This window comes from Poecile atricapillus, chromosome 25, assembly GCF_030490865.1.
Source record: "Poecile atricapillus isolate bPoeAtr1 chromosome 25, bPoeAtr1.hap1, whole genome shotgun sequence".
Taxonomy (NCBI): domain Eukaryota; kingdom Metazoa; phylum Chordata; class Aves; order Passeriformes; family Paridae; genus Poecile; species Poecile atricapillus.
The window spans coordinates 1,706,130-1,719,782 of NC_081273.1; the positions used below are offsets into that span (position 1 = coordinate 1,706,130).

The window sequence follows — 13,653 nt, forward strand, 5'->3', positions numbered from 1 at the left end:
CATTTCAACTCCAACACCTTCCAGTCTGCCCAAACATAGGCACTGATGCTTGGAATAAATCAAAATCTGTTTCACTCTGACCTGAAACAAAACTCTTGGCTCCCTCAGATGTCACCTGACCCTTTGGAAAACCCTGGTTTTATTTCCTTGGAAACTAATGTCACCTTTCCAGAATGTGGAATAAAATGTTTTATAAATGTTGAAAGTGCCTGTTTTGCAATCTGAAAAATTAAAAGAACCATAGAATATCCTGAGTTTGAAGGGACCCACAAGCCTCTGTTTGCTTTAGACAAGTGTTTGTGGTTTCCCCAAGCTTTAGTTTTGGCAAATTATAGTTTGGTGACCAAATTCTTCAGAACTCACATTTCTTAATCCCACACCCACATTAATTGCAGCTGGTGAGGACTGGTGCAATAGTGGGGAAGTTATGAGTTTATTCTGTATATTTTGCTGGAAAACACTAATTTGGAACTGAAATATTTCACGTGAGTAAGGAGAGTGTTTGCTGGAAACAGCCTGGGAGGGCATGGAGCCCTCCAGGAGCTGCAGCACTCCCCCCAGGCTCTGCAGTTTGTACACGTGTGACAGTGCTCAGCTCCTGGTGACCTGAGAGAGTTTTCCCCAAGGCATGAAGCAGCATTCAGAAACCAGGGGAGGCTCCTGCTTTTTGGTCTCCAGGGACCCTGCTCTTCCTTAAAGTGCAGTGCCTGCTTCTTCTTTCCTTCTATTTTTTATTAATACATATAATTGCTCATTTACAGCTGTGCCCGAGTGAGCAGCCCCATCTTCGCCTGTTTTTCAAAGCTCTGAGCCACAATTTTTGCATCTATTAGAGAGCTGAGCTTTCCATGCAAGACCTTGCAACACGACTGGGTAACAAGAGCTCCAGTGAAGTAGGGAGCTGATGTGAATGACTTCCACAATTAACGGAGCTGGGGCTGCTGGAAGCCACAGGAGCTGCCAGCTCGCGTGATACCAGCTCAGCCAGTGTCTAATTAGCACAATACAAACAAACCCATCATTTGTACTTCTCACGGTTCAGGAGAGCAAATCCTGCTGTTAACTCAAGAAACAACAGAAGCACGAGCGTGTGCCAGGGCTGTGTCACACGGCGGGATGAGGGGATGGTGCCTTTCCTCCCGTGTGTCCATCCCATGTGTCCAGCCAGGCTGAGCAGGGCTGCCCCCAGACCCCTGCCCAGGCTTTACCCCCTGCTTCTACTCCAGGGTGTCACCACAGCCAAATTCAGGAGCTGAGGATATTCCGTGGTGGGGTGCAGAGGAGAAGGAGGCCATGGGTTTCCTGGTGGAAGGGCTCATCCCTTTTTCTTGCCCAGGGAGGTTGTGAATGCCCCAGCCCTGGAAGGGTTCAGAGCCAGGCTGAAGAAGACCTTGGACAACCTGATCTAGTGGGAGGTGTCCCTGCCCATGGCAGGGGGTCTTGGGTTCCGATGATCTTTAAGATCAAAACCAAACCTTCCAACACTAAACATTCCATGATCCCATGGTTCCTTGGGATTTCAGTTAATGGTCCTTCATCAGCACTTCTTTTTTGAACCCACAGAGGAAAATGTGCATTCTCTTTCCTGGATTTGGCAGGTTCTTGCTCCCTCTCTCTTCAGGCTGGCTGCCAAGGAGGGGAGGAAGCTGCCTGGATCCCGGGAATTGCTGTGGGATACTGGGGCTCTGGAGCCATGCTCTGCTCTCCTCATCCCCGGTCCAGCTGCCTCCTGACCCTTGCTTTCTCTTTGTCAGGTTATCCGCGCTATCTGGTCGTAGGAGACCATCTGTCAGGTCAGCACCATTTGAAAATCCTGCGAGCTGACCTCCAGGATGACGCCGTGTACGAGTGCCAGGCCATCCAAGCAGCCATCCGATCCAGACCTGCCCGGCTGACTGTCCTCGGTGAGTGCCTGCTCCTCACACCCTCAGGGTGTTTCTTGGGGTTTCACTGCCTCCATGGTCACACTGAGTGGCTTTTGATGAAATGTTTTGTCGCTGGATCGAGAGGACTGGGAATGAATCCATTGTGAGAGCAGTGTGGGAGCAGCTCAGTCCAGGGAACAGGATCAAAGGAAGCTGCTTGGGGTGGACTATGACAGTTCTTGGCACTTCAGCTTTATGGATTTATGCCCCAATTCAAGAGAGTTTGTCCATAAATTTAAGGACGTGAAGAGTGTCAGTGTCATCACTTATGTGTTACCCTGCCTACAGGACTGGGATGCCTCCACCCCATGAGGAAAGGCTGGTTTCATACTATTGCAGTATTCTTAAACTATCTACACACTAATATTTTATCACCCTGCGTTTCTCAGTAATTAATAATGAGCAGTAAATAATGAGCAGTAGAGGAAGATATTGCCTGGGATTGCAAGCTGGAAGTGGCTCCCAAAATCATGTAGAGGAGCTTTTTGTGTGGGAGATGGGTGGGGAGCACTGGCAGAGCTGGAGGGCTGTGTTGGCCATCTGGCAGAGTGGGAGGGAGGCTCTCCCCACTGCAGTGCTGGGAAAAGGCAGGAGCGTCACCGAGCCTTCCCGGCATGGACGTGGCTTCAGAGAAGTCAATGAAAATGGCATTTTTCTTGAACAGCTTGGACAAAACCCAGTCTGTATTGCTGCTCCCAGATTTATCCTGATTATTCAACCCTCAAAGTGAAGCCATTTGCATATTTAAGTTTGTTTAAATTGAAGATTGGATTTCTTTCTTCCTTGTTGTTTTTATTCCTGGTTAGTTTCTAGGGAGGAAAAAAAAACTTTTAAGAGGATCCAAATCAAGAATTTCAGTACTTTTAGTCAGATCAACACTGATTAGTTTTAAACAGCCAAAAGAAGTGAATTAAGGTACCAGCTGTGGTTGAAAGTGCACCTCCCTAGAGTCTGCACTATGAAAATGAGTTCAAATTCCTGGTTTGCAATTTCCCCTGCATTTGTTTTCCTCCCTCCACAACACTACAACGTTCCCAACTCCCAGATTTCACAGCTGCTATCCCTTCCTTCCCTGACCCTGACGATAATGATGATTTTCCTTTGATTCCTCCCTCTGCTCAATCAACCCTTGGCAGCAGCTCAGAGCTCTGACATGTGCCCATACATGAAATAATCCTGGAAATGAATGGGAAAGTGAAACGTTGTCTTGCTCACCGACAACCCCTCCTTTGCCTGGGCTCCCTCCTTCTGTTCTGAAAGCAGAATACATTGCGGGAGCCAGACAAAAGAAATAATGTTATTTAATTAGAGCTAAAGATTTCAAAACTAATTTAGTCCCAGGGCGTACGTCAGAGCTGCTGCGAAGCGTTGATTGAGCAGAGAGATGTTTTTATGGATCAAAAGGAAATCATTATTATCTTTGGGGTTATGGAATGTGTTGAATAGATGGTAGTTAATGTTTATGTGGATATACATGGTAGTTGCTAATTGGTACATTTACCTAAGATGTTCTGCAACTTGTATTTGCAGAGCGTTTTCCTTTTAAGAAAATTCAAGTAACAGCATGTTCAATTTAAGCCAAATCGATGGGCCAGTGTGGGTTTGGCACCCACTGCTAGGTCATCCTTAACTTTAGGGGTATTTATGCAGGGAAAAGTGATCATAGCCCAAGGCTGCTGCAGCTCCAGGAGCATTTGCACAACGCTCCCAGGGATGCACAGGCTGGGATTGTTGCCCCATGCAGGGCCTGGGGTTGGACTCATTGATCCCTGTGGGTCCTTTCCAGCTCAGGAAATTGTGTGATTCTAGGATGTTTCAGGCTGGTTGGAGAGATGGGAGTGATGATCCCGCCTTTGCAAGGGGTTGGTGATCAGCAGCTCACCCTGTTCCTTTGGGATGGGGTGTCCTGTGCTGGCAGCGAGGGCAGGGGCCACTGTGGGATCTGTGTTCTGTGTTTTAGCCACCCCAGAGGGGACAGAAGTGGCACATGAAGAGTAGAAGCCTTAAACCCCTGTGTTTCTGACAGCTGGGGACAATGTGCTGCCTGTCAGGCTGAACTCAGCACCTGACAGGGGGTCACACGTGTCTGGGAAGGGGGAGAGGCATTGCTGGTGCTTCCAGATGTGCAGTACCACCAGCTGTGCACACATCTCTGCTCTCAGCAGGCAGTGTGGGAGCCTGCTGTAGTTGTGAGCTGAGCAGCTGTGTCTGGAGGGAGCTGGATCTCCCAGATTTCATCTCCCTGGGTTGGGAAGGGATGTGCCAGGCTGCCTGAGCTGCTCACAGGAACATGCCTGGGGGCATTCCTTCATCCCAGTCTGCCCAGCTTCACCTGAGGCTGCAGACTTCCCCTGGGCAGGAGAGGATCCCTAAGGCATCCCTGGAGCTGGTGCAAACCATGCAGCTCTCAAGGAAGCCATGGGTTACAGCTGAGGCAGAGCTGAGAAGCTCTGGGAACCCAACATCTGCTGCTGGTTTCTCAGTGACTCAAGGGCTCCTCAGCCAGCTGTGTTAGAGGCAGTTCTGGGGAAGTCTCTCCCACTCTATCAGCCCCAGCCTTGTCTCTGGAAAAATAACCCTGCCTGCTTTTTGTATGGCTGGTGCTGCCCAGTCTGTCCTTGCCCAGTTTTCCACTTCCTTGGTATCAAGAAATCCCCTAATGCCTCCTGAGTCAGGCTCCAGCTGCTGTCATTCATGTCTGACAACAGCTTTATGGGGCTGATGCCTCCTACTTCCCTGCTCAGATGCAGAGCTACACCATATTTTAATAAAATATTTAAGGTTTTGTCACATTGTTTTCAAATCTACATGGTTAAATGTAGTGGAACAGATCATTCCATAGCCTTGGAAGTCCAAACACTCAAACAGACAAGCCTATTAATGTCATCAGCATCAGGGAAAATCTTCTCTTTGTGGAGTTCCAGGGACAAATATTGCTGAGAAATGTTGTTAATGCATCCCAAAGCTGGAGATTTCCCCTTCTCCAGCTCTCCCTCACCTTCCCTCCTATCAGTGCCCAAACCCTGGGGAAGGAGTCCCTGCCCAATCTCCTCAGGATATCTGCCCCAAGCAGGGAAGGTTGATAAGTCTGATGAGATGGGATTTGGGGTATATGGAGGCATACAGATTTTCTACAAGCAAAGGATGTCAAGGCAGTTTGGCAGGGGAGCCCAAGCCAGGCAGGCTCTGGGAAGCCACTGGAGGGCTATTTGCTACCTGGTACATCTCTAATGGCAGGGCTGCTTAATTTATGATCTATTTAACTAAGCCAGGGTATTAATTAAATAAAGTAAGAGCCTGATTAGGACTTGGAGAAATTTAAAAATAAAATCAGGCAGCAATTGAGCAAAATTGCAAAGCAAACACTTTGGCTGTAACCACTGGAGAGTTCCCTCCGGTCTTCCATCAAAGCTCAGAGCAAGGAGGGCAAATACAAGAGATTATATTGCCAACAGATGTGTGTTGTTAAAATATGCATCTGCCAGCCGTGTAGCTCCAGGAGCCAGAGGGATCGCTCGTGGATCCTTCTGCACTCGCGGGACCGTGAAGGAATTTGAGGCCCCGGCAGCCGAGCTGGGATTTGCAGACACGTTAATTAGTGTTGAGTTCCCAGATCTCGGAGGCAGCCGAGCGAGGAGAAACTTTGAAGAGAGCTTTGGTTTCCCTGGGAGGGAGCTGGGAGGGAGAGGGGAGCCCCGGCTGGCGGTGCCGACACCAGGGCCAGCAGAACGTGCCCAAAGGATGGAGGAAGCAGGACAATGAGGCAGATGGAAGATGAGGTGATGGGAGACTGCATGGCTCCTCTCTGTTGCTCTATTAGGAATGGCGAAATGAACGACACAGACTCTCTCAGGAGTCAATCAGGAGAATTTCTCTCAGTTTATTACTTCAGGTCTTTTTTATAGACCCATACGTGAAAAGTACAGAAAGGAAACTCTTATTGGTTAGCAAACTACGACATCACCATCATTGGTCAGTGGGGCACACCACCCCTCGACTTTCTCCTGCAAAGAAAACAAGGAACAGACAAACAGCACCTGCAAGGCTGTTTTCTGTCTCTGAGGATTGTTTTAATTCCTCCTTAAAATTTCCCAGGCCACTTTCTCAAGCAAGACTGAGAAGCTATGCAGCCTGCAATTTCTACATGCTCTCTGTTTCAGAGTTAGCATCCATATCTCTCCTTCATGGCACCTTGGCAGGAGCATCAGCCTGGCCTGGTCTGTCCTCCCCTGCAGGAGATGTGGCACCTCCAGCCTGGCCATGTACCTGGGGCTGTCCCAGGAAGCTCCACCTGCTTGGCACAGGGAAAAGGTTGATCCTGGAGGTGCCAGGGGGAAACTGGCCACAAGCAGGAACAGAGAATATGAGGGTGTGAGGAGGGAGGCAGAGGAGCAGCTTGCAGAGACTTAAGGTGAATAATTGATAGGCAATTAACTTGTACCTTCACCTTTTATAGTCTCATTCTCTCTTTCCTCCCCTCCACGGCCTCTTCTAATATTAACTCTGTCTTCACGTGTGTCCCATTAGGAATAAAGCTTTCTTAAATCAACATGAATTATTTAGCTCTACAGATTAAGTTAATTTGAAGTGAGAGCTCCTGTTTCTCTTACAATGGCACAAGGCAGGGACAAGAGGAGGGTCACTGGGGTGCATCCCCATTCAATCACAGCCATTTTCCTCTTTTTATTTTATTTCATTTTTTTTATTTTATTCCAATCCTCTTTCCTGCCAAGTCCTTTCCAGTCCTCCCCTGCAGAGCAGAGTAAGTATTTCCATTACCAAAACAATGGTTGGCAGTTTGAGACATCTGCATTTCCCAGCTTTCAAGCTCTTTAGTGGAGTTTGATCAGGAAATAAAGAGGTTATGTCCTGGGTAAGGCCCTTTCTCAATGTTTGTTTGTAATGCTGAGCTGCAAGGAGAAATGTGAGGAGGTGATGTTTCAAATCCAGAAACAGTTCAACTTGGAACCCTTTTTCCACACTTTTTAATAGAATTCAATTCTCTGAATGCAAAATTCAGAGCATGTAGAGCTGGGATGTCAATTCAGAACAAAAAAAAAAAAAAAAAAGTGATGAAAATGTGATCATTTTCTTCCAGACAGTCTCTTCTCCTTGAACAACTTTGGGTCTTCACAAAGCTGCATTTTCTGCTGGGAATATTTTCAGTGGCAAAACAGCAACTGGCTCTACTGGGAATGAAACAGAAACATCAAACAATCGAGTGCAAATCCCAAATAACCTAAATATTTGATGTCATGTCTGAGCAGCTTAAGTTTACAGCTCTCTGAGCCGGCTCCTTTTGATAGCAGAGGGTGGCTGGATTTCCTTGCTCACATCTCTGTGTGGCTCTGGGGTGGGAAGGCATCTCCAGATTGACCATTCTGGCAAAGCCAGGGGCTCTCAGGTGAAAGGCAGCTGCTGCCTCGAGCAGCCTAGAGCTGGAAAACACCACAGAGAGGGACAGTGGGCAAAAAAAACGAGTCTTGAGATGGGTCCTCCCAAGGTGGGCTTCATCTGGGTGGTGGGAAGTGCTGCTTCCCCCATTCTGGAGGGGATTGCACGCTGTCTGTGAGGAGGAGGAGGAGGAGGAAGAGGAGGAGGTGAAGGAGGAAAGGGAAGACAGCATCTGCATGAGCTCTGTTCTCCTTACTCTGAAGGAGACAAGCAAAATGACATCTTTACATCCCCAATAAGAACATCTGGGCTGGTGGTGGTGGCAGAATGAAACACTCCATGGGACAGAGCCACCCACCTCGGGCTCTGCCAGGGTCATAGCAGTGGAGTAATGACTGCAGTCATACAAACATGGGGAGAAGCAGCTGAGGAAGGGATTTGTTTCACCTTACAGACATTAAAAATTGGAAATATCTTAGAATCTTGGAATGCTTTGGCTTGGAAGGGACATTAAAGATCCTTTAGCTGTGATTCCCTGCTCTTCCACTATCCCAGGGTGCTCCAAACCCCATTCAACCTGGCCTTGAACACTGCCAGAGATGGGGCAGCCCCAGCTGCTCTGGGCACCCCGTGCCAGGGCCTCATCACCCTCAGAGGGAAAAATTCCTTCCCAATATCCCATCCATCCCTGCCCTCTGGCACTGGGAGCCATTCCCTGTGTCCTGTCCCTCCATCCCTTGTCCCCAGTCCCTCTCCAGCTCTCCTGGAGCCCCTTTAGGCCCTGGCAGGGGCTCTGAGCTCTCCCTGGAGCTTCTCCTCTCCAGGTGAGCACCCCCAGCTCTCCCAGCCTGGCTCCAGAGCAGAGGGGCTCCAGCTCCTGGAACATCTCTGTGGCCTCTCCTCCTGTCCCATGTCCCCCCACAGGACAGGGCTGTGTCTGAGCAGGGGCTGCTGTTCAGTCACATCAGGGGAAGTTCAGCAGGGCCAGGCCAGCACTGAGCAGATGCTGTCTCTGCTCCCTCAAACCCTGCTCCAGATGGGCTCACACAGTTCTTAGAAACTTTGTATTTTCTTAATGCCCTGGGCCCTGGTGTTGACTGATGTCTCCTCTCCCATCAAAGCTTCCCTTCCCTCAGCCCTGAGCCACACCAGTGTTCCTACCTGCACTCTGAAGTACCACAGAGTAAATAGGAAGAGACAAGGATAGAAATGATTAATGTTGGTGTTCCTGCACCAGTCTGTGATTCCTTGTCTCGATGAAGGGAGGTCATCGTGGTTCTGACCTGTGGTTTTATCGAACACGAAGCATTTGGCTCCTCTCTGCAGTCTGCTGGGCTGGGCTGACCTGATGGATGCAAAGCACAGAGGGCTGATAAAAAAACCTTCCTGATTTTTAGTCATCCCTCTGTCTCTTCCCAGCCCCTTCTGCTGGCTCTGCCACTGCCCTGGCCCCCGTTACTCCGGGCTCTGATGGCCATGAGGGTGCTGTGGAATGATGTGAGGGTGCTGTGTGTGCCAGGGCTGCTCTGTGCTGCTGTGCTCATCACTGCTGTGTCTGCACCCCTCCTGCTCTGGCCACGGCCCCTCTGCATCTCCCTGCAATTCTGCCCAGGCCATCTGGGGGCCAGCAGCTCCCTCCACATCACACCAGCCCTTCCCTCTGCTGCACTCCGTGTCTCCAGCTCCCCGGGATGCCTGTGGACAGCGGACATTGTTTTGTTTCGTGCACTTTTGAGTTATTGACACCTCTCATTCTGCACTGGCCGGACCCCCCGCACGTGCAGACCTCGCTTTGCTTCCACTCCTCCACACGATTCTCCTTCTTCCCAACCAAGAGCCCTCTCCCCCATCTTCATCCTGCCCCTGCTCCTCTGCATCTTCATCCTGCCCGTGCTCCTCTGCATCTTCATCCTGCCCCTGCTCCTCTGCATCTTCATCCTGCCCCTGCTCCTCTGCATCTGCATCCTGCCCACACTCCTCTGCATCTTCATCTTGCCCATGCTCCTCTGCATCTTCATCCTGCCCCTGCTCCTCTGCATCTTCATCCTGCCCATGCTCCTCTGCATCTTCATCCTGCCCCTGCTCCTCTGCATCTTCATCCTGCCCCTGCTCCTCTGCATCTGCATCCTCCCCCATCTTCATCCTGCCCATGCTCCTCTGCATCTTCATCCTGCCCCTGCTCCTCTGCATCTTCATCCTGCCCATGCTCCTCTGCATCTGCATCCTGCATCCTTTTGCACCTCTCCAGCTGTGTGCACAGATGCGATGGCAGCGCCGGCAGCTCGGGGGGTTGTCAGTGCCCTGACACAAGTATTGACTCCCTCTGCCCGTGTCAGCCGGCAGAGGAACGAGCCCCTCGGAGTGTGGCATCACCTGAGTGACAGCCCCCGCCTGGCTATCGATCGCCCGGGTGACAAATGAAGCGGAGGAGCCGCTCTGGGAGAGGCTGCCTGAAGGGATCCCAGCCCTCTGCCCGTGCCCAGCCTGCAGGAATGTTGTTTCCTGGTTCCAGGAGCTTGGCCAGCCCTTTTTGCTTATCTTGCATTTCCCTGCTCCGTGAAATGTTGTCCAGCCTTGCCTCACTGTGCCTGAGCTTCTCTGACATCCATTGGATGGTTCAGGCTTCCCAGCACAGCTCCCAGCTCAGCCAGCACCTCCCAGCACAGCTCCCAGCTCAGCCAGCATCTCCCAGCTCAGCTCCCAGCTCAGCCAGCATCTCCCAGCTCCCAGCTCAGCTCCCAGCTCAGCCAGCATCTCCCAGCTCAGCTCCCAGCTCAGCCAGCATCTCCCAGCACAGCTCCCAGCTCAGCCAGCACCTCCCAGCACAGCTCCCAGCTCAGCCAGCATCTTCCAGCTCCCAGCTCAGCCAGCATCTTCCAGCTCCCAGCTCAGCTCCCAGCTCAGCCAGCATCTCCCAGCTCCCAGCTCAGCTCCCAGCTCAGCCAGCATCTCCCAGCTCAGCTCCCAGCTCAGCCAGCATCTCCCAGCTCAGCTCCCAGCTCAGCCAGCATCTCCCAGCTCAGCTCCCAGCTCAGCCAGCATCTCCCAGCTCCCAGCACAGCTCCCAGCTCAGCCAGCATCTCCCAGCACAGCTCCCAGCTCAGCCAGCATCTCCCAGCACAGCTCCCAGCTCAGCCAGCACCTCCCAGCTCAGCTCCCAGCACAGCTCCCAGCTCAGCCAGCATCTCCCAGCTCCCAGCACAGCTCCCAGCTCAGCCAGCATCTCCCAGCACAGCTCCCAGCTCAGCCAGCATCTCCCAGCTCAGCTCCCAGCTCAGCCAGCATCTTCCAGCTCCCAGCTCAGCCAGCATCTCCCAGCTCCCAGCTCAGCCAGCATCTCCCAGCACAGCTCCCAGCTCAGCCAGCATCTCCCAGCTCCCAGCTCAGCCAGCATCTCCCAGCTCAGCTCCCAGCTCAGCCAGCATCTCCCAGCTCCCAGCTCAGCCAGCATCTCCCAGCTCAGCTCCCAGCTCAGCCAGCATTTCCCAGCACAGCTCCCAGCTCAGCCAGCATCTCCCAGCTCAGCTCCCAGCTCAGCCAGCATCTCCCAGCTCCCAGCTCAGCCAGCATCTCCCAGCTCCCAGCTCAGCCAGCATCTCCCAGCTCAGTTCCCAGCTCAGCCAGCATCTCCCAGCTCAGTTCCCAGCTCAGCCAGCATCTCCCAGCTCAGTTCCCAGCTCAGCCAGCATCTCCCAGCTCAGCTCCCAGCTCAGCCAGCATCTCCCAGCTCAGGTCCCAGCTCAGCCAGCGTCTCCCAGCTCATGGTGAAGGAATCTCTCTGTTACACATCCATCTCGGGGCGTTCCCGGTGCCCTGTCAGTGAGATGGATGCCAGCCTCCCATCCCACAGGAGCACTGGGATGGGTCTGGAGCTGTGGCTTTCCTTTAGCTTCCTGCTGGGCTGTAAAACTGGATAGTCATGTCTTAATGACTGACCTGTGGGTGTCCTTGGTAATTAACAGGAGAATAACCTCTCCTGCCTCAGGATATTTCTCACATGCCAAGATGGACAAATGACCCTCTGGAAGGGGCTATTACTCCTTTTTTTTGACATTAAAGGTGCCTGATGTGCTCAAATTTGCCCCCTTCAGCAGGCAAGAGAGGTGGAAAGCATGGGCTGACCCAGCCAGGACTCTCCAGCCTCCTCCTGCTCTGGGGAATTGGGCTGGTGCTCTCCCCCAGGGGCAGCCACAAAGCCACAATATTGGGTTCCTTTAAACTCAATTCTGACCTCCACAGAGAGAGACAAGGGATTCATGGCAAATTATGGATTTAACACCTATGATGAATCCCCATTACAGCATGAAATGAGAAAGGAAAATGTAGCTAAATGGAAGATTTCCCCTGGGCAGCAGGAGGCTGCAGCTCCTGAGAGGCTGGGGAAAATAGAATGAAAAAAATGGGAAAAAAATAGAGAACTAGGAAAAATGTTGTTCTATTAACTAAATATTGCAAAACCTTTGCAAGCCACTGCTTGCAGGTTAGTGGGGTTTAAAGGCCAAGGCTCAGACCCATGACACATCCAAGATTTCCAAATCCATCCCCTTGGTTGTCACGACAAGGGGAAATGAAATAATATTGATGATGATCCCTTGGGGGCTCAGAACAACAGATCCCCTGTCTCTGGGGCCAGGACCTGCCCTTCACTACATTCTGAGTGTAGCTTGACCCTGCATCAGTCATCTCCCTTTGAGAAATGCCAAGGGAGCATCAGAAGGATAAAAAAAAATACACTGCAAAGTGCACTTTTATCTTAGACCAGGCTCCTGGCTCCCAAACATGAGGTTTAAGGACAGGTTGGACTTGGAGGGCTTGGAGCAACCTGGTCTGGTGAAATGTGTCCCTGTCCATGGCAAGGGGGATGGAATGAGATCATCTCTAAGGTCTCTTCCAACCCAACTGTTCCAAGATTTTACGACTCTAGGATAATGCAGCTGGAGATGAATTCCCACAGGGAGAAGCTGTCACTAGCTGTGACAGTGACACAGCTAGAGTCACTAGCTTTTCTTCCACTCCTCCACACGATTCTCCTTCTTCCCAACCAAGAGTCCTCTCCCCCATCTTCATCCTGCCCCTGCTCCTCTGCATCTTCATCTTGCCCATGCTCCTCTGCATCTTCATCCTGCCCCTGCTCCTCTGCATCTGCATCCTCCCCCATCTTCATCCTCCATCTTCCCAGTGGAAAACCACTGGGTGGCTTTCCTGGAAGTGCAGGAAGACAGGCTTTAGCAACCAAATAGGGGAGGGAAATCAGGGAAGGGGCTCTCAGAGAGCTGCCTGCTCAGCTTGTCCCATGGGTAGAGAGGGAATCCGGTCATTTATGGCCTCAATGGAATCACACATGGCCTGAGGTCATTTCTGGGGTGCCAAAGCCTCCATGTGCAACCCTTCAGATCCCTCAGGCTCCAATCCCTCCCTTAAGGAAGAGGAAAAAGGAGCAGGGTGATGCAGGGACAGGAGCCTTTGGGTTATGGATATGTTCCCTGCGCTCACTGCGGCTCGGGCTGCGGCAGGAGGGCATCCAGGAGCTCGGTGCTCTCATTCCCAGGGTTGGGCAGCGGCCAAGCAGAAACACTGCAGAGTCACAGTTGTGGAGACAAGTGTCTATAATCTTCATTGAGTCATAAATCATGGAGGAGCTGAACTCTCCTCCCCATGACCCCGTGGATCCTCTCCCTGTCCTCATGGTGATGAGCGCCCGCAGTGGGTTTGGATAATCCCGGGAACATCCTCGTACCTGAGGTGTTTCTTATTCAGGTTGTTGCTAGGGAATTCTGCAGAGATTTCTCTTAGTGGGTGAGAAGTGACTTTCAAATCAGTGGCAGCATGAAAAAATTGCGACGGAAAAATAAGAGTCTTTCATGAGATCCCATTTAATTGCTAACAAAGACAAAAATCACACCTCTCATATTTGGTTCCTCAACAAAACCCAGACAGCAGCTGCCCTGTGCATATCTGATTCCAACTGGTAGGTTTAAAAGATACAGAAGATATTTAATGATAATGATAATGATTTACATTTATATAGTGCCTTGTATCTGCTGGGATCACAAAGTGCTTTATATATGTATGGATAAAAATATACTGGATAACAAGCACTCCATCCATCACCAAATCAGCCCCTTCCCTGGCGAGGCTGCAAGCTGTTCAGGAAAGAGTTGCTGCATTTCCAGAGCTGCTCTCCCTGCTCGCTCCTACAGCATTTGGGGTGCTCGACGGTAATTTAGTAATAAAACCAGGTGATAAAAACACTTTAAAAACAACAATGTCGTAAAAAAGGAGAACCCTCAGTGTCATAAAATGGTACACAGAGGAACAGGAGGGGAAACTTTAG

At 51.0% G+C, this 13,653-nt stretch overlaps 1 protein-coding gene across 3 annotated transcripts in view; it reads left to right on the forward strand.

Moving 5' to 3' along the window:
- Window positions 1-13,653, forward strand: part of KIRREL3 (kirre like nephrin family adhesion molecule 3) — a 357,534-nt gene that overhangs the window by 256,068 nt on the left and 87,813 nt on the right. For all 3 annotated transcript variants that reach the window (XM_058856947.1, XM_058856948.1, XM_058856949.1), the window contains one exon: window positions 1,755-1,904. In XM_058856947.1, the coding sequence (XP_058712930.1) occupies window positions 1,755-1,904 (150 nt within the window). The remainder of the gene's footprint in view (window positions 1-1,754; window positions 1,905-13,653) is intronic.